The sequence below is a fragment of the Eremomyces bilateralis genome (assembly GCF_010015585.1).
Source record: "Eremomyces bilateralis CBS 781.70 unplaced genomic scaffold P152scaffold_29, whole genome shotgun sequence".
In the NCBI taxonomy this organism is placed as follows: domain Eukaryota; kingdom Fungi; phylum Ascomycota; class Dothideomycetes; order Eremomycetales; family Eremomycetaceae; genus Eremomyces; species Eremomyces bilateralis.
The window spans coordinates 15728-34729 of NW_022985095.1; the positions used below are offsets into that span (position 1 = coordinate 15728).

The 19002-nt window shown below is 49.4% G+C and overlaps 7 protein-coding genes across 7 annotated transcripts; 4 read left to right on the top strand and 3 right to left on the bottom strand.

Annotated features, from left to right (window-relative positions):
• Window positions 1–1582: 1582 nt before the first annotated feature.
• P152DRAFT_452401 (uncharacterized protein) lies at window positions 1583–2854 on the bottom strand (the record flags this gene model as incomplete). Its single annotated transcript, XM_033678291.1, has 1 exon — window positions 1583–2854. The coding sequence occupies one exon, from the start codon at window positions 2852–2854 to the stop codon at window positions 1583–1585; it is 1272 nt and encodes a 423-aa protein (XP_033530536.1).
• Window positions 2855–3073: 219 nt separating this feature from the next.
• P152DRAFT_175936 (GPI-anchored wall transfer protein-like protein 1) lies at window positions 3074–5053 on the bottom strand. The gene is made up of 2 exons (XM_033674138.1): window positions 4793–5053; window positions 3074–4733 (listed from the first exon to the last, which is right to left on the bottom strand). The coding sequence occupies exons 1-2, from the start codon at window positions 4886–4888 to the stop codon at window positions 3294–3296; spliced, it is 1536 nt and encodes a 511-aa protein (XP_033530537.1). The 5' UTR covers window positions 4889–5053; the 3' UTR covers window positions 3074–3293.
• P152DRAFT_175978 (uncharacterized protein) lies at window positions 5023–6039 on the top strand. Its single transcript, XM_033674139.1, has 2 exons — window positions 5023–5705; window positions 5941–6039. Exon 1 carries the CDS (start codon window positions 5219–5221, stop codon window positions 5612–5614), a length of 396 nt encoding a protein of 131 aa, XP_033530538.1. The 5' UTR covers window positions 5023–5218; the 3' UTR covers window positions 5615–5705; window positions 5941–6039.
• A 1225-nt stretch (window positions 6040–7264) lies between these two features.
• Window positions 7265–7417, top strand: P152DRAFT_378555 (uncharacterized protein; the record flags this gene model as incomplete). Its single annotated transcript, XM_033675676.1, has 1 exon — window positions 7265–7417. A coding segment is annotated over one exon (153 nt), but the record flags the coding sequence as incomplete, so codon positions are not given.
• A 3605-nt stretch (window positions 7418–11022) lies between these two features.
• On the top strand, window positions 11023–13033 carry P152DRAFT_517105 (retinal pigment epithelial membrane protein; the record flags this gene model as incomplete). The annotated part of the gene is made up of 2 exons (XM_033682988.1): window positions 11023–11110; window positions 11164–13033. The coding sequence occupies exons 1-2, from the start codon at window positions 11064–11066 to the stop codon at window positions 13031–13033; spliced, it is 1917 nt and encodes a 638-aa protein (XP_033530540.1). The 5' UTR covers window positions 11023–11063.
• Window positions 13034–14144: 1111 nt separating this feature from the next.
• P152DRAFT_461958 (nucleotide-diphospho-sugar transferase) lies at window positions 14145–15764 on the top strand. Its single transcript, XM_033680239.1, has 2 exons — window positions 14145–15162; window positions 15215–15764. Exons 1-2 carry the CDS (start codon window positions 14201–14203, stop codon window positions 15333–15335), a joined length of 1083 nt encoding a protein of 360 aa, XP_033530541.1. The 5' UTR covers window positions 14145–14200; the 3' UTR covers window positions 15336–15764.
• Window positions 15765–16474: 710 nt separating this feature from the next.
• On the bottom strand, window positions 16475–18469 carry P152DRAFT_461960 (cytochrome P450). Its single transcript, XM_033680240.1, has 4 exons — window positions 18291–18469; window positions 18078–18228; window positions 17538–18022; window positions 16475–17479 (listed from the first exon to the last, which is right to left on the bottom strand). The coding sequence occupies exons 2-4, from the start codon at window positions 18139–18141 to the stop codon at window positions 16580–16582; spliced, it is 1449 nt and encodes a 482-aa protein (XP_033530542.1). The 5' UTR covers window positions 18142–18228; window positions 18291–18469; the 3' UTR covers window positions 16475–16579.
• Between the last annotated feature and the right edge of the window lie 533 nt (window positions 18470–19002).

Below are 19002 nucleotides of genomic sequence, written 5' to 3' on the forward strand. Positions count from 1 at the left end.
CAATGTTCGAAAACTACGATCCGGTCACTGAACAGCCTGTTGAGAGAGCCTCAATGGAGGATTGGGTGAACTTTTACCTGAGAAACAACTGTGCCACATTCTTACGAGCTGATCAAGTCCAAATCCTCCCTGGGCACATCATGGTTACGTACAAGAAGGCCTTGGAGGACATCTATGAGACGGGAGGTCGCATCCACGTACCAAAGGTCACCTACTACACTCTGGGCGACATAGAGGAGAGGACACCATAAACGAGGCACAATTGGAGACTCCGAAGGACATTGTGATGGAAAAACTTTCGCCATTCCATATCGGCATCTGGGGCATAGGGGCTGTAATGTACCATACCACATTGATGGTGAAAGTTTGAGTAGGGGAAAGTATATAAAGTCAACAAGAGACGTCAAAGGTACAGCCGCACTGATCAATCTACTAGGCTTTTCCGATCGAAGGATTTCGAGAATGTTGTGGAGACCAACGCAAAACTTGAACTATTAAAGTCAATCAGAAACGCACTTCACGATAATCCTATGGCAAGGCAGCTATGCATTAACTGGGATCGAATGTCATACGAATCAGGACTAGAAGTCCAAGGGTTTGTCAAAGACAACGAAAGGACAGGATGTCGCAGACACCGAGGAATCACCTGGCGTGATGGGAAACTCCATGTTGGAGTGCCAACCGGCCCATCTGATCTTGGTGAGGAATGTCCTGTCGATTACCACCTTGAGTCGTGACCATTCAATCCCTATAGGCCGGACTGGGAGGAATTCGAATTGTATTCGGAGCGACTGACGACACAGGGGAACCCATATACTATGGTGCTGAAGCAGAATCTTCGTGAACTGAACACACTACCGCGCGGTCTTGAACCACATGTTGGAGAGCATTTATAACTATAAATGCACAGTACATACTTTTGTGTTATTCCGCGGCCATCCCATTTATGTTCAAAAGCCGGAGAGTGAGATTCCACTGGATGACAAATGTCCTTGCCCTGGTGAGCATCAAGGGTTTGTGTAAGTGCAACGTCATGTTCAATCCAGCCCATTTTACGTTTGCTAGTGAACCTGGAAAGCAGCAAGGTATGCTCGGCAGACGACTGCGATGATTTCCAACAGCAGGAGGCAATGGATGCTCCAGAAATGGGCTCAATATCAAAAAAAGTAGGTGCAAAAATAATCCGAAGTACTGTCCGTTCAGTGTCCGCTAACCTTCGGTACTCTAGTTACCTGGAAGAACGGGAGGATCGCAGACAAATGAGGATCAACCTCCACCGTGACGAGCTCGAAGCGTCAAGAGCCTTTACCACTAGAACGCAGGACCGATATCCCGGAGACGGGCGCAATAAGAGAAAAGGGTGCGGCGGAATAAGGAACTATATTATGCCGGGACGTATATCTCGACCTGGGTGGTAACAGGTATTTAAAAAGCCCAGTGCCTCTCGATTTGTGCAATTCTGGGTACCAATATTCATGAGAGTCGTCGTGGATAACAAGTCCTTGCTCTTCACACTGTAAGATTCCAATTGCCATTTACAGTACGAAGCATTCGGTTTAGAACAGAATTTTAACAATATGTTTCATATAAACTCCAAGAAACACGCAAACTTTCGGCTGTTCAGCTGCGGAGGATCATGCAATAACTCAATTGCCTTGACCTTAACAGGAGTCGAATTTCGCCCCCATGTGATTAGGCTTGTAAAAGTCCCGCCATTCCTCAGATCGATAGTAAGCTGCTCATGCTGCCTCCTCGACGACCCCATGAAATTGACCACCACATCCTCCCCTTTCAAATTTTCGGAGGCCGATTCGATGGTATAGGATATGCCTCCCCAGCTCTTCGGTTCGCGCTTGGTTCGTAGCACTAAGCACTGGCTCCAGGCCGGGATCATGTCTTGTACTGCAATGACAAATTCCTCCCAAACGGTTTTTAGGTTGCCGTGCCAGAGCCGGTTGGGGGTTGATACCGCTTCCGTGTTTTGGCAGTTGCTTTTCTTTGCTTCGTCGGCCCAGTCGACCTGATAGTCCATCAGTCGTCGTGTAAGCCACTGCCTCTGGCCAGCTTCCAGGGTTGCCCAAGCATTGGAGACGCATTCTCGTATAATGTCCGTGGAATCGATCTGTGCAATGACTTCCGTAGCTCCCCTTGATTTCAATCGTCGACGTGCTGGAGCATTCCTTGGCACCCCCTTTATAGACTGTTCCATGACCAAGGAGATGACGTTGATAAATATCCTGCTGCTGCACCCTATCCCAGAGAAGGAAACAGCCAGTGAAGTGGCCGGCGAGTCAATAGCTCCGTCGTGCTGAACACTCTGGTCGTCAAGCATCGTGGAAGGGGCCGAGGTCATGTTTAAGTACGTGGCAAGGCCGATAAGTAATGACTGTGCTCCCGGTTCAAATTTCAACGATGCGGAAGTCAGTACCAGTCCGTACGCGGAGTCATCGGCGGTCGCAGCAGCTGTTTCTGTTGGCGCTGGAGTGGTTTGCTTCGGGAATCGTCTGATAGACGAGAAGATAGTTTGATTGATGGACTGAGGAGATTTGTCTTTAGAGTTCGCCGCATGAAAGAGCCGATCCCTGGCATATCGTCCGAACTCAGCGACAAGCACCTGGTGTAAGGATCGACTGAGCGGGATACCTTCGACTCTATTGGCTTTTGGTAGAACGTTACACTTTCTAGTCTGGAGCTTGGGGGGCAATGTTGGGGGATCGTTTGTGCCTGGTTCTGTGGAGTTTGCCTTGGTCACGATTACATCGCCCAAAGTCCCACTCTCTTCCCCAAGGTAGCTATACTCCCTTAGACGGCTGAGCCCAATTTTTCGCCGGACTCGATTCCGATTACAAGGCATGTTTAGAGAATAAAGCGAGGGCAATGTGCCCAAGCCCGAACCAAGGCTATAGAAAGATGGTAATGTTTGCAACGAGATTGAAGTTTAACGACTTTTAAAAGACACCTGGAGAAGAAAGAAAACATGTCGGCATATATGCAGATTTGCTAGGCATCACAGCATAGCACGAGAGTCCGCGATGGTATTGTCTGTTAGAGAACTTGCATATTTCTTTATGCATTGTGCGCTGCGGCTCCTTGAGACAAGGCGATCGGTCCAGCCTGTAATAGCATTGTCAGACATGTTTCTTTGTACCCTATGTGCTATGATCATTTTGAAATAAGACAGTTGGTCCTCAACACATTGAAGAGGTGAGACATGGGTCTAGAACAGAGTCGAATGCATGAAATGAATTCTAGTCTAAATTCACCCAATTGCGTCAGCATCAAAGGATCCGGCTTTAGAGTTTGATTGAGATATCGTAGAAATCAAGTATCAAAGCCGAGGTTCCGAGTACCGCCATGTATGCCAGGAGGACACCGATACTTTGCAGTTCGGTCATGTGCAGTGTCGGAAGGGTCATGTTGATTAAGCCGGTCAAGAGGTTTGCAAACAAAAAGACCGCTAGGCCGTTCCGGTTGATGGCATTGAGCACTTGGCTGGTCGATCGTTGAATCCTCTTCTTCTCTTTGGCCTTGTCCTCGTCCGAGGAACCATAGATCCAAGGAAAGGAGAGCTTCTCAGCAAGATAGCAAAATGCAAGCTGAGTGCAATTGTAACTTGCAACCCAAAGTACATAAGGAAGATTGGCAAGGCGACGGGACACTGAGAGATTGAGTGAATAGTACTCTGTAGTGATCAAATAAAGTACGCTCCAAATGATTGACCATGACACGAGAGTACCCAGTGCCGTCTGGCGGTACCTCATCGCTTTGGAAATGAACGATCCAGGTTTGTCATCCGGAAAGTCTCGCACCGACCGTTCTCGTGGCAAGATATGCGTGCCAGCGGACCGGCCAGTCAAGAATATCGCGAGATATCCGAAGAATGAAAAAATCCCCTCGCGATTCATGCTTAGGAGGTCATTTCTTGGCGCACTCAACAAAAACTTCTTTAAGTTGGTAGAGTCAAGCGCAATCTGATAGACTGCTGCAAGTACGAATGCCAGCACAGCATAGGATGGGACAAACCTCGCTGCAGAGTCGAACATCGCTACGAAGGGAGGCAAGAATGCCAAAGTGAAGAAGAAGTTCCAATGAACCCCATACTCCGAGACGTGCTCCGCGTAATCTAGCTCTTTGACACTCCACAATCTTGCCAGTCCCAGTACCAGTAAAGGCAGCGAATGTCGAACGCTGACGTAAAGCCGTTTCAATAGTGGCACCCGTTTCCCGAGCTGCCGTTCTTTTAGGATAGCTCTCGCCGAAACCGTTCCCGCCGTGAAGACGAAGCTTCCAACCCCCATATCCATAATGCTCGTGCCCCAGGTTTCGGCCTTGGCGAAACGACGAGGAAATATTCGGAAGTCGACGGCAAGAATCGCAGCACATGTGATGGACATCATCGCGCCACGGTACATGGTAACGAACGGCTTGATGGGTAAGTCAATTACCCCCGTCCCAGAATCGGTGCTAGTGACTGGATACTTAGGTTCAACTCTACGGCTTCGAGCAACGGTTTTCGACGTCGTGGGTCTGCGAGGGTTCGGATGAGTCGCGTAAATCGCGATTGCTGGTGCCAAAAGCAGTGCATGCAGAAGTAGAGGGTGGGATGAGTAGAGGGTAAGTGCAAGCAGCACAACCCCACAATGTAGTATCAGGTCGGTAATGCACGCAGCGGGCGTGTATGGCGTGAAGTACGACATCCGTGACTGAAGAATAGACCAGAGAAGAACCGATGACTGAAAAACGCGACAAGAGTTAGCAATATGAAGAAGTAGCGTAACAAGTTGAGACCCACAGTCATCACCCCAGTGACAACATACACCTCCCATACTGATCCACCAGATAGGTTCGAGACAAAAGCCTCCTTTAAGGCCTTATAGTTGGTTGTCATGTTGGCCGGTGTTCGGTGAAAGGCCGCCACACTATGGGCATAGTAGCAATGGGTTCAATTTATGATTTGGAAAGTTGAAGGAGGATTCGGATTGATGTATCGTACTAGTCATCATCGCCCAGAGCACGGCATGTTGACATCTGAAAAAACAATGCTACGGCGACGTACTTATTCATCTGATGGTGTTTGAACACGAAGCTCTGGTCGTCTATCCACTCCTCCATCAGCTGCGAACCAGAGCGTACTTTGGGCTTGGCATTGGTGCCTCAGGCCACAAAGCAGCCAACCCGGATCTAACCCGGATTTCTCAACTCAACCTCGTTCATTTTCATGGCCACAGGCTTTCCACGAATATTAATATTATTGCCCTCTTCTGGTCTATCTAATACGGATTCCAGTCTCATTCACGGCTGGCCTGGGATAATCCAGCAGGATCGGCTCGATCATGCACTAAAAATCGTTCTCCTTCACCTACCACCACCATTTGGGGCAGGGTGTTATTATTCCTGGGCACGGTGGGCAGTGACTCAGTCTGACGGGACTCATGGGAACATGGTTTTGAGCGACTGTCCCCTCTCGCTAGCTGTGTCTCGCGCCGATTCTTCCCAAGTTATGCCGCCAACGTGGGTGACGAAACACGGTCTACACGGATATCTAGACGCTGCCCTAGGAACCAACATCTCGAGAACTGTACTCTGGACCCAGGCCGGGTCGAACCGTCGATAGAACAAAACAGGCTCTTGGGACTAGGAGAATGCAGGGACCGCGAGGGCAGGCATTCTCGAGTCAAATATCTACATCAGATGACTAGAAAGCAGTAAGTGTATCCCAGGGCAGTGGATTGGGTCCAACTGCAGCGATTGCGAATACAGACATCAACGCTTAATCGGTGCTTGGATGGCTCCCAAATTAGAGGTCGCCTACCCGCTTCAACAGCAGCTAAGATGCACCCGATATGCTTATTGGACCTGTCAAAGGCGCACACCAGATTCCCACCTCGTTAGCCAGCAATTGCAACATTTGCGGTCGCATTACTGATTATTCCTTCGAAGCTTCTTATGAGCATATCGACCAATGTTTCGTCGCCAGTATTCAGAACCATAGCAACTATAGATGACTCGACATCCCAAGTTAGTCTCAAGCACGCTCTGTTTCTTTCCTCGAGTTACCCCCTGCCCCTTGCCCCTAGATATGCAGACCTAAATATTGCACCTTTCACATCGGTCATACCGATTTCGCAATAATTCTACGCTGCGATACCGTTCCTCTTGTTGCACTGACCTAAACACTTTCAATTCGTGTTCCTGTGGCTATCAGGTGGATATTTCCAAATCTTCGTCATGCTCAGGTCAAAACCAAGCCATGCAGAGCTATTACCACCCCTAGAAACGGAGCTCTGCGGGGCCGCTAGGAGATGTGCGGATTCTAACTCGACGACCGAATTTTCTAGAACAAGAGAATCATGCCCTGTCATCCATTTGTCAGACAGGGCTGAGCATGTCGTTAAAGGTGAAACCTCTGGCTCGATTGGTAACTTCGACTATGGATGGTTGGATGATGATCATATTGGGCCTCTCTGGGGCTTGAATGTAAAATGCCCAACATCGTTCCACAGGCAATCACCGCGAGTTACTCTAGATCTGCCCCTCCGCGGAGAGACCAAAAGAATACCGCCTTAGCCACGCGCGGTGCAAGCGTTGCTTAGGCATGCTAGGATTTGGTGATCCATACACCGCTTGCTGCAACTCGTAACCGCGAGTAGCAACATGGAACTCGATATGGTGTGAAGGCCACCCTTTACGATTTCCTTTTTCAGGGTAACAGGAAACGCGGTCTGGGGACCACCAAACACCACCTTGGCCGCCATCATTACACAACAGAGCAGCCATTCTTACCCGACCCCATACCGCCTACACGATCATGGACAGGAATAACCGAAAGCGGTGTTTCCTAAGATTAACACAATCCGGACGCAGCCGTCTCACCCAGTCCAACCTATCTATTGACACCTGTATGCACAGCTTGATCCTTCTTCTCGCCTGGCAAACGATGACCTCACTATCCATCACTCCCTTCTGAACTCTACGTTTCTGCCAGGCCTATCTATCTGCTTCGGCTTGGTTCCACCTAAAAGGTATAAATAGACAAGGCGACCTCTACATCAATTCCAGTTTGCGCAGTCACGATCATATCTATATTAACTTTCACTTCCGGGCCCTTGCTCCTCCTTACACCTTTCCTCTCAACTCACTCTGTTGCGCTTGGCGACGTTTGTCTCATTAGCTTTGCCCCTTCGGTCTTTTGTTCCGGATTGGATCCAATCCACCACGTGGAAACCCCTCCAGCGTCTTCGGTGCTCAAGTAGTCCCTTTCAATATGTGCTACCAAGTGGTCGAACGCTTCGCCGCCTGTTACTGCCTGTATCACAAGCACAGTATCGATCCGTGTTCCGCCTACGGGCAAAGAGGACACTTGGTTCAAGAAAAGACCGTCCTCGTCGGTCATGCTTGCCCGGCTCACTCGTCCTATGCTAGAACGAAACTTGTATCAGGTCTCGGAGTCCTTCCAGACCCTGACTATCAAGGCTGAAGGTGATTGGCCCCAGGGTTTTAATTCCTTACTATATACGTGTGTTTAACTTTACAACAGTTCGTTGCAATAATGTCAGTGCCAGCTAAAAGCACAGCAAGGGAAAGACACCCCTGGCTGCGAGATCGGCCTAATTCAACTACACGGCGAGCCCCGCATCCTCTTTGATTAGACTGTCGAGCCTTCAAGTTATCGTTGAAAGGCAGCAAATCGATCACGGCACCGAGTGTCCTATCACTCCATTTTGCCATTTCAATTGGCTATCATCTCGATACCCCCGCATCGATTGCGTCGACCAGTCCCCTGTTGGATTTGCTCGACCAGTCTCTCCAGATTCCAGAGCCCACTTCTCCATCATCACACCTTCAAACCCCGGCCAGAGGTTACGCCGCGCTTACTCAGTCCTTGAGAAGCTCCACATCGCGGATTCCGAGTACGAGCCGTCTTTTGCGGCATGCATCCAGCGTAATCCCTTTTTTAAAGTGGAACACGGCCTGGTGCAGCAAATCACATCCTCTCTTGTCTAGATGGCATTCAAATAATGCATCCCATGTCGATGCACTCCGATACTTTCTTCCCTTCCTCTTGGGACGACCTGAATCCATGGTTCTGGGGCGACCCCGGACTATAACTCTCCTACATGGGGTTTAGCGTGGAGGTGGCGACTTTCAGAACCCGCATGAAGTCCAAGTCACATGAATTTGCGCATCCGATATTCAGCAAGGGAATACCACATCGACAGGTGCATTGCTATACCTGATCAAGGTCAACTGGTCAAGATATCTTCCTCGATCGTTGGGGTCAAGAAAGGCATGCTGCATTTGTTCGAGCACAGGTACTCTCAGTTGCCTTAGACCCTCCACAGGTGTGCTGCGAGACGCGAAATCATACGGCTACGTGCACCTGCCAATCAATTCGGCACGCGTTTTGATCCCATCGATGGCACCGTCAAAATCGTCGAGAATTTAGCTATACAGTCGATCCGAATCTTTCGGTGTGCCCCAGTACACACCATAATCTTCCGCAAGTGGAAACAAAATTCCACGCAACTCTCGGCAAAGTTCTTTGACGAGGTCGAGACAATCGACACCGTGGGGAAACTCGTCCAGAATATATTTTTCGAAGTACCGGAGGGAAATCTGCTGCTCTTTCCGACAGGAAATTAGGCATACGTACCGGTATACCAGTAGGCTAACGGACTGCCTATTCGGAGCCCTTTCTTCCGATTCCAACAGACGCATTGCCAAACAAGAACATAAAGAAACGACTCCAAATCATAACGATAAGAATGACGGACGTGTTCCTTACTAGTTCTCAACACCCCGACCACCATGAACTTCAAGGTATCGGTGCGACTGCGAGCGCCGGTGGATTCGCAATCGCCTTCTATGGCAAGATCCAGATCGATCAGCATCCCCTTGGATTTGGACATCCCCGAGTCGGGTTCGATGATGCTGTTCTCCGAAATATCTCAATGAATAATATTTTCGCTGTGATACAGGGAATGGTCTGCTTCGATAGGGTCGCGAAGCGCTTCTACCAACTCCAAAGGAGTGCTCCGGTCGTATTTATAGATCGGCTTGCCAGCATGCGAGATGACGGATCAGCGGAAAACGCGGTTATGGAATAATTCGGTGCTGGGACTAGGAAAACTTAATGGCTGGGCGTCGGACGCGTTAGACGCGACTTGGTCTCGTAGACAGCTCAGTTCCATAGTGTAAATTATTGTTAGACCTAAATCGCTTTGAATTCGAACGGGTAGCAACCGAAGCCACCCGTTTCCTCAACAATCCTTGTCGAGAAGTCGATGGGGTTCTGATCACGAACTTGAAATACGTACGGTTTCCCAAACGCCAGTCCTTGGTACATGTCCTCCGTGCTCGTGATGAGCCGAGAGCCGATCAACAGGGCGACACCCTCAACTCCTCTATTCTGAGCCCTTTTGAGAAGCTGGGCTTCGGAGTAGATTTGTTCGAGCGTCCAGAAAAACCCCGCAACCCTGTTCCACACAGGGCTGGTCAGTCGCGGGCTGAGTAGGACATTCGTGAGCAGGTCATCCGCGGGCAGGTCATTCGTGGGCAGGTCTTTTCAGAGGTGGTCGTTCGCGGGATGGACTTTCGGGGGGACTCTCGCACGGTAGCAAGAGGTTCCGCGACACAACTTCCGATCGGTAGGTAAGCGGTGTGAGTTCCAGTTCCAGCCTCCTCCTCTTGATGGACTCTTCATCCCGACCTTCCGGGTCGATTTCTATAATTAGACGGCCTTAATCTCGCTCGGCAAACGTGTCCAGACCCAGCTCCTCCTCAAATTATCCATCATGGTGTAGCCGGGAATCGCCCGCACATATTTCTCCAGATAGTCATAGATATCGCTCGGGTTCGCTGTAGTATAGCATTGGCGATCCTCCCCTGAAAAGCACCTCGTCTGAAACCGAAATAACCAACCTTTAAGTTCTCCCTCGGTCGGGTTGTCGTGAATACGGAATACCGGTCCATCTGATGCCCTTACCCCATTCGTCCTCGACCAAGTTAAAGCACCGCGTAGCACGGGGTGTCCAAATTTTGCCCTCGAATTACTTCTCAACGAACACTGGTACCGGCTTATGTGTACAGTCTCTAAGCTCGTCGATGGTCTGTCTGCTCACTACCTTGTTATGAATTGGAGGACTTGACCGGTCTGTCGCCGAATTCAAGGGCACTGGTTTCAGGAGTGGCTCCTCAGCGGGAAGCAATGAGATCGAAGACCGCGTTCCAAATCTCTTAGTCGGGCGATTCCAAAACGATGTGGTTCGCGAGTGTGAGGGCCTTCTTGTAGTCGATCATGAAGCCAGAGTCATAGACTTGCAAAATAAGCAGCTTTATTTCTTCCGTAATGTTGCAACCGCTGGACTTCGAATGGAGATTAAGAGCGACGAGTTTTCTTGACAGGGTACCTAAACAAAGTAAAACTCCTGCTTTCAATCGGCATTTTGTTACGGCAGCGTCCAGAATCGATCGAAGCTCCTGTAGCATATCAGCCCTAATAGCAGGGCTTCGATGTGTTTCCGGTTATCTGAAGAGAGAGAAGAAACCAAGCGCAGGCGTTGAACCAAAAAACAGGATAAGGCTATCGGAGTTCATACAGGATAGGGTGAAGGGTGGTAACGGCCGCCTTGGGCAGGTTGCCCGGACAACAGTACCAAATCAGGTCAGGTAACATAGCTTGTCACTAACTAATTAGAGATAAATGGTATTAGACCTCATTCCCCACTATTATCCGGGCAAATCGAGCGAAGAGTTAATGCCCAGGAAAACAAACCATCAGGTTATCTCCGAATGACGTATTCAAACTTATTTGTTCCAATGGATCTGGTGTAGAAACGGCATAGGGTAGAGCGAGCGAATAACTTGCCGAGGCAATGACGGGCCTGAACCGTGAAATGGGCGAGAACACATGTCAGACTGCTCTTGCAAACATTATTTTGCAAACCCTCTATTTAACAGTGCGGGCCATCTGGGGCGCAGATGAATTGCAAAAGCCATCCAGTAATGAATGCAAGGACTACAGGCCTTTTAACCCCCAAGATTCACCATAGATTGGAAGCATAATGGCACAAGACGCCGCGGGTAGAATTTCAAAACAAAGTCCTCATCCGTGAATACGCCCCAGCAAGCTCAATTGGGGCGCGAAGACTAAAAGGGAACCAGGTATCTGGCGGGAAACTTTGCTCCCGTATACACCACACATCCATTGACACCATGTACTTACACGGGAGAGATACCAGCATCTCTTGCTGGCGGACAATACATCCGGAATGGATCGAATCCCCTGCTCAATGATGAGCAGGATCGTATGTACCATTGGTTCGATGGCGATGGGATGCTCGCGGGAGTCTTATTCCGCAAAGTCGAAGGCGGAATACAACCGCAGTTCGTCAACAGCTGGGTTGAGACTGACATCTTGAAAGCGAACCGGAAACTTGGCGCTTCTGGTTCCAAAATGTTGGGGTGGCCTTGGAGAATTACGAGGCCGATACCTCCAAGTATTTCCACACTTGTTGATCCCACTGCAGGGCCGTCAGCTGTTGGCAAGGAGATTCTGAGAACGGTATTGATTCGGTTCGTCTCCCATCTCCCCTGGTCAAAGGCCAAGATACGAAGGATCAGCGTCGCCAATACCGCCATGCTATATCACGATGGACGAGCTTTGGCGACTTGCGAAGCTGGACCGCCAATAAGGGTTGGTCTTCCCGGACTTGAGACAATCGGGTGGTTCAATGGTGCCTTCGCGGAAGGAGAAGAGAGTAGGAAACATGACAATGGTTTGCCACAATTCGCTGGCAGCTTGCAGATAACGACGGCGCATCCGAAAGTGGATGAAGAAACCGGGGAGATGATCCTCTTCCACAACATTTCCAACGCCCCATACGTTCGGTACTCTGTCTTGCCGTCATTAGAGACACTGACAGCAAATCCTCGACGCATCACCGAAGCTCCCGTTCTCGGGATGTCCACCTCCAGATTGATGCACGACTTCGGTGTGTCCAAGAGGCATACTGTGATTCTCAACATCCCTTTGTCGGTAACGCCTTCAAACCTTGCGCGAGGCAAACCGATGGTTCAGTACAACCCGAGAGAACCCTCTCGTTTCGGTGTGCTTCCGAGGCACGATCCAGACAAAATCGTTTGGTTTGAAGATGACCCTTGCATCATAACACATACAGCCAGCACATGGGACGAATATGATGCGGATGGGAACTCGACTGCAGTCTGCATGCTATTATGTCGATTGATCGCCCCAGACATTATCTACCAAGCAGGGAATCTTGAGCCACCTCCAATCCTGTCGACCCATGAACATTGGCGGCCTCCGGGCACTGGACACGGCGACGGAAGTGAGACATCCGACGGGTCATCTTCAAGAACGGAAGAGAGTCATATTTGTCGCCTTCATTACTATAGATTCCCGCTGAACTCAGGCAACTCACCACGCCGGCCATCGCATTCATTCCCCCTCTCGGCGGTTGATATGGAATTTCCCACTGTTGCCCCAGGTAAAAGCATGCAGAATGCTCGCTTCGTCTATGGCTGCAGTTCCAGGTCGACGCAGGTGAACTCGGCGGATGGATCACTCGTGAAGATCGACATCATTACGAAGATGCACGCTGGGGAGCTTGTTCGACGAGGTCGAGAATCATCACCAAGAACTCGTCGCCCTGTGGACACTCGTTTAGTAGGCGACGTCTCTTTGACTGACGGCAATGACAATTCCCATGTACAGCTTTTCGCCCTTCCGCCGGGGATTTACGCAGGAGAACCCCGCTTTGTACCCGATGGCGGCGCCAATGAGGACAGGGGCCACCTGCTATTCTTCACATTTGATGAGGAACAGCTACTTCCAACAGGAGATGCTCCGAGAGGTGCAGCCAGTGAGTTGTGGATCCTCGACGCAACAGAAATGAAGGACGTTGTCGCAAAGATTCAGCTAGTACAGCGAGTTCCGTATGGTTTGCATGGTGAATGGTTCACTGAGGAGCAAATCCGTGGGCAGCGGAGCCGGGCATCAAAGCACATCTAGGGTGGACGAAACTGATAACACTGCGCTCTCAACGCCCTCCTGGCTTCTCTAGCCTATGAAAAGGGAGGGGGTATAGAGACTTCCCTTGCAAAATAGGACATTAAACTGCACGGGTTGATTTCTAGGACTAGTATAGTCGGGTCAAATACGGTAACAATTGACATAAGTCAACCCCCTGGGTTTTCAGTGCACCAATCGTTATAAAAATCGGCACAGTTGAGTGCCCCTATTGCCGTGGTATAGGACTATTCGAGTCTGCCTTGACATCATCAACTCTAGCCTAGTAGCTTGATCAAAGGTATACAACTCGGGGTCTTGTTGCGGGGCGGTCTTGCTTTGTATAGGCTCATCGGATTATGTAGATTCGGAAATGTGCGCAGATTGAAGCATTCGAGCAATTACCATCGCTGATGCACCCTCCAAAACGGGGAAACACAATTTTTGGCAGAAACACTTTGTTTTTATGTTAGAGCACACAACTCAGGTCAAGACCATAAACAAATGGTTGGGAAAAAAAAATCGAGAAAAAAAAACAAAAGGTTAGGGAGTCGATCCCAAGAGTTCCAAAGATTGCGAAGCGGAGCATTGTGCGCTCAACCTACGGCTATCCCTGGTAAAAGGCAAGGAATAGGTTCTTTAGGGAGTCGCGCTCCAACTTGAAAATCGACCGGAATTAAATATGTAGTGTCAAAATTAGAGAATGCAAGGATGTGCTGAATAGTCATGTGATGGAGACCAAGGAAACCCTGGAATGTAATAATGTTGTCTTTCACTGTAATTACTATTGGTAGTAATACCGTAACAATTAGTGGAGGCCAGCTGAGATGCAGTGAGTTCGCCTTCTAGATTATAATAAGTTGATTGGCCTATTCTCTACAAATCGGCTTTAGCACTACGCTATCGAATTTAGTACATGGTAGTTAAACGAATGAACGTACATAGTACACTTATTATTAATAACACGTGAACAACCAGCCAAGCCGTAGCAGCATTGGGGCCTTGGCTCTTGGCTCTGGGGTCTGGGCAAGCTTGATATTCGGTCATCCCTGACTTCAATTCAGTTCACTTCCCTTTTCTTGTAAGTTGTAATTAACAAATCCTTGTCTGCAACCTTCGCTGTTCCTGTTGTGTTTCAATGAGCAGTGCAGACATGAGGGCATCTGGACCATGTCGCGACAAATCACGAAGGTCGTGATCACGCTCATTTCAACCGTTTCGTTGCTCTTCCTTGTCACCACTCTTTACCTCTTCAACTCCAAGCCGTTGAGCGCTTTCGGTTTCCCTTTCTCAAGGGGCAAACCCTCCCATCCAAAGTCAAATATCCGCATCTACGAGCCGAGTACGGCACATGTCCTTGGACAGAGCGTGGCATATGCTACCTTCCTCTCGACACGCGTTTCCAATGACAGCGAACCAGACGCATATTTTACTGCCACCCGCGTCCTCGCGTACCAACTCCTCCACCAGCCGCAGACCAAATCGACCCGCAACATCCCTCTTCTCGTCCTCGTTCCTCCACACGTATCGGACCATAAGCGGTCAGTTCTAGCATCTGAAGGCGCCACGATCGTCCCGATCTCAAATCTGAAGCCGGAGAAGGACTGGGTTGGCCCAACCGAACCGAGATGGGTCGACCAGTTTTCCAAGCTGCAACTTTGGGAGCTGGACAAGTATGATCGCATTCTTTACCTCGACAACGATATGCTCTTGACCCAGTCCCTCGATCCAATCTTCACGCTCCCTGTTGCTAGTACAGTTTTGAATACACTCAAGAAAGCGGAGGTCAAGGCAGATGAAGCACTGTTACCTTCCAAATACCTTATGGTTGGGGTGTCTGATACCGGCGGTGCAGAACATCCCTTCCCACCAGAGGACCGCCCAGGCTCTTCGATCAATGGCGGATTTTTCCTTCTGCGACCCGACAGGAAGTTGTTCAACTACTACCTATCTGTGATGGAAATTGAGGGCAGATTCGATAGCGGATTCATGGAGCAAGGTCTCCTGAACTACGCCCATCGACATGATGGCAACATGCCAGCGAAGAAGTTCCCACCAGGGGAATGGAATGTGAATTGGCCCAGTCTCCGGGACTTGGAAGGGGGCGCAGCATCTTTGCACGACAAGTTCTGGTATGTAGATCTAACTCCATGGCACGATTCCCACGACCTAACAAGCTTTTAGGGAGGAAGGAAATAAAAAATGGATTGACAGGACGTTAGTGGAGATGTGGTGGCGTGTCCAAGGCCAGATGGAAGGTTTTTGGCAGAAAGAAAGGGCTCCTCGAAGAGGCCGAGCTGAATAGATACAAAGTTGTATCTCCCTTTTTTAGCGTGTATAGATGTTCTGGCGTTGGGGTCCTTCAACCATGTCTCTACGATGTCGAGCATAATGGGATTTGTTATGGGGGGTCGTTGGGTCGGGTGTGGTCGTACATGTTAACTTTACGGCGATCTGGACGTAGGGGCGAATATTTGACGCCCTATCCCCCTGCTGGCTATCCGTAATTCCGCATACCATAGAGTAAATGCTCGACTAGGAGTTATCTGCTGGGAGGCAGACGCCTCCGATTAAACTTGGCCTCCGTACCAAACATACACACCGATATAACAATGAAGTCGAGAAGATAAGACTTATTCCCATATCAAGCAAGATCATTGGTCATTGTAGGCACTACGAACTCGGTTCCGCAGGAATTCCCTAGTCCAACAAAGGAGAAAGGCCAGGAAATGTTTCTTTGACTGTGGAGTCCCTAAAGGCTTCAATTTCATTCGGTGTCGTGCTCTGTCTATCGGACTCCGAAGGGCAGTGTGCAAATATCAAAATTCCAAAATTCGGCCCAATATACCCAATCGGTCGTCGGTCGGCTCATGAACTCGGGTGAAAGGGAGACAAAGGCACACAGAACCCAAATTTCGCAAATGAATAGCAGAAATCCCGATTTTTCAGCTCATATCGTTCACCTAAAGAGAGGTGCAAACTGCAAGGTCCATCTAACAAGCCCAGAACGTGGTGTGAAGGCGTCTGAATGTTTCCACCGGACCTTGAGGCGAGCGAGCGTGCACTGCTGTTTTGCTTGATTGGCTGTGTAGTATGTATGTACGTGGCGCTCTCTGCGGGTCTGCCTGATGCCTGACAACGGGGCTATTTGTTGTTGGGACGACGGCTGGACTGCTGCGCCACGGATACATTGGGACGTGGAACTGATCGCTAGTCACCAGACGCAATTGGGGACGTTATTCGGCGTTGTCGTCGACGTCTTCCATCGATATGGAGTTCTAGAAGGACGATTTCGGCGAAATTAGGCATGGTTAATATTAATGCAACTTGGTTGACGGTAGACGTCTGTCGTGAAGCATATTAAGCCATGTCGGGGAATGGAATGGTCAATCGATCGATTGGCCTTGGAGTTTAGAATACAAAAGGTTTAGAAAGAGTCAATGAGAGAATAAAATTTGATGCGGTTACGAGAATCAAACTTTTGGCTAACCTGTCATGACTGCTGCGAGTGCTGTCATTGAAAACTACACTATACATACAAGTTGATTCCTAAGATCTTACAGCCTTCTTTACCTCCATGATCGGTCCGCTCTTCCAGCTCGCGAACCCGTCCACAAGCATGTACTCACCTGGAGCCTCCGGTTTTCGTCCTTCCAGCCATCCGCCAGGAGCCTTCTGCGTAGCGGATAGCTTGAAATCGAACTCAAAGATGAGTCGACCCATAATAAGCATCATCTCGACATACGCCAAACCTTTTCCAATACAGCCGCGGGGACCATGGCTAAAGGGGCTAAATGCGGATTGAGCGAGCTGGACCGATTCAGTGGTGGCCTGGAACCCCTCTGCGCCTTCAATCCAGCGCTCGGGAATGTATTCAAACGGGCGGGGGAAATACGCGCTGTTATGGTGAATTGCGTAATGTGGAACGTAAACATCGATGCCAGCAGGGACATGATAAGAATCGATCTCAATACCTCCTTGCAGGACTTCTCGAGGCATGAAACCCGGGACAGGAGGTGACAGGCGCATCGCCTCATCGATGCAAGCACGGAGGTAGGTGCATCCAGTGAGATTCGGACCGGACACGATCTCCTCGACATTCAAGAATGCCCGGCGAACTTCGAGGCATACCTTCTCCATAACCCGGGGGTTATGGAGAAGGTAATGGATGGTGGCCGACATCGCGGTGCTCGTGGTATCGGACCCAGCAACGATCAGGAGATTCGCTTCGCCCCAGAGTTCGTTCTGGCTAAAACCTTGCCCCGTCTCAGGATCTCGGGCCTGGAGCAGGTAGTGAAAGAAATCCTTCCGGTCGATATCCTGTCCGAGAGCAGTCCGTTCGAGAACCTGTGCTTTGGAATAAGCTATGAATTCCGCTCGACCTTTCGCGATTTTGGGAAAGAGGACACTGTCAAGCTTGGCATGATGGAGTGGCAGAAATGACCCACACTAACAGTTATTGATCAGTATTAACTCTGAAACCATAAGCAATATACAAGAGACTTACGATCGTGTGTCTGCGGGCAGTCTTGCTGACCAAGTCCACAGCAAAACGGTTCTGTGGGCTCTCCAACATGCCAAAGGCCTTTCCAAATGCCAGGTCGCCCATGATGTCAAAAGTTAACCAGTTGCAGAAGTCCGCAACGTTGAGTCCATATCCCCAGCCTTTCGACTCCATAGATACCTTCTCCCCACCGTCTGAGCGGGTCGAAGTGGTATCTGTGAGGAGTTGAGAAGCAGTTCTTATATTTGCAAGGACGAACCGCTCCATAGCTTTAATCGCCTGATCCGAGAACGCGTAGGAAAGGACGCGCCGTTTCCGGGCATGCATCTGCTTATCGATGCTGCTGTGGACGCTGATAGCATGCTTGTTTGCGGGAAAAGCACGGTAGAAGTCGGACTTTTGTACGTTCGCTCGGTAGCCATAGATGGATTTCAGGGCCGTGTTCGAGTTGAAGGAGAGTGCATTGGGGCCTGCACGAACCACAGGGCCTAGATCGGAAAGTCAACATAGGACACACCTGGTTGGGTAGGCAATGCTACTCACCATATTTCTGGTGCAGCTTATATATGTGAACATGTCGGTCTCCCCTCCAGGCATAATATGTCATATAGATATTTGTACATGATGCCAAAAAGGGACCGGGATACTTGCGTAAAGCATGGAAATATCGAACGTAAACGCAATACACTACGAGCTAAAACGACCTGACGTTAGAATCATGCGATATCGAATGTAATTTCACACTTCTAGGCTTACGATGCTTGTAATGATGCCAACGAGTAAACGAAGGACTGGACCGATGCAATCGCTGAGGGTGCCAATACTGAAGGTAGAAACGATACCCATACTGGGGATTTTGGGAACTAATAACGGTTGACGTGCTTTCAAGGAGATAAAATGTCCGATGGAATAAATCTTCCAGATAAAGACCGAATGGAAAGACTAGACCGACAAAGAAAGCGAAAGGAGTATCAGAACGAGCAGCAAAAAGAGAGTCCCGCCCTTTATCTACCACAGCCTACCATACCTACCTACTCTGGGGTAACCCCTCTTTCGAACCGGGGAACTACAGATAATCGGATGTAACATGATAATTCCGGAAGACTTGACTGCAAATCGCTCCGGATCTTCAGTTGGTATTAAATGACAAATAGCATAAGTTAGTTATAGGGCGAGTATCGAGGGTTAGTATCGATGGTTGGGAGTTTTTTGGCTGGTCGGTTAGATGCGGCGTTTTATGACTAGGGATGTCGACAGCTTGTTAGGCCGGTATTGTACTACTTCGACATAATTGGTGTCCTATATATATATATCTCATTGGCCCCGCTCAGGGTTTCCATACGATAATGAACAGCAGGAATTGAATCCTCCAGTGAAATATCCATTTATTCCATGTCACTGCAGATCTTTGGGTTTTTGGAACCCTCCTAGAGCTATGGCGCAGCAATACGATCGTCCGGTCTCACCT

Excerpts from the sequence above, each read along its gene's own strand:
- P152DRAFT_175978 (XM_033674139.1), top strand. The coding sequence starts at position 5,219 with ATGGCCACAGGCTTTCCACGAATATTAATATTATTGCCCTCTTCTGGT.
- P152DRAFT_461958 (XM_033680239.1), top strand. The coding sequence starts at position 14,201 with ATGTCGCGACAAATCACGAAGGTCGTGATCACGCTCATTTCAACCGTT. Across the intron at positions 15,163-15,214 it reads TCTTTGCACGACAAGTTCTG|GGAGGAAGGAAATAAAAAAT; the intron begins GTATGTAGATCT and ends ACAAGCTTTTAG.
- P152DRAFT_175936 (XM_033674138.1), bottom strand. The coding sequence starts at position 4,888 with ATGACAACCAACTATAAGGCCTTAAAGGAGGCTTTTGTCTCGAACCTA. Across the intron at positions 4,734-4,792 it reads TTGTCACTGGGGTGATGACT|TCATCGGTTCTTCTCTGGTC; the intron begins GTGGGTCTCAAC and ends CGCGTTTTTCAG.
- P152DRAFT_461960 (XM_033680240.1), bottom strand. The coding sequence starts at position 18,141 with ATGACATATTATGCCTGGAGGGGAGACCGACATGTTCACATATATAAG. Across the intron at positions 18,023-18,077 it reads TAAGCTGCACCAGAAATATG|GCCCTGTGGTTCGTGCAGGC; the intron begins GTGAGTAGCATT and ends TTTCCGATCTAG. Across the intron at positions 17,480-17,537 it reads CTGCCCGCAGACACACGATC|TGTGGGTCATTTCTGCCACT; the intron begins GTAAGTCTCTTG and ends AATAACTGTTAG.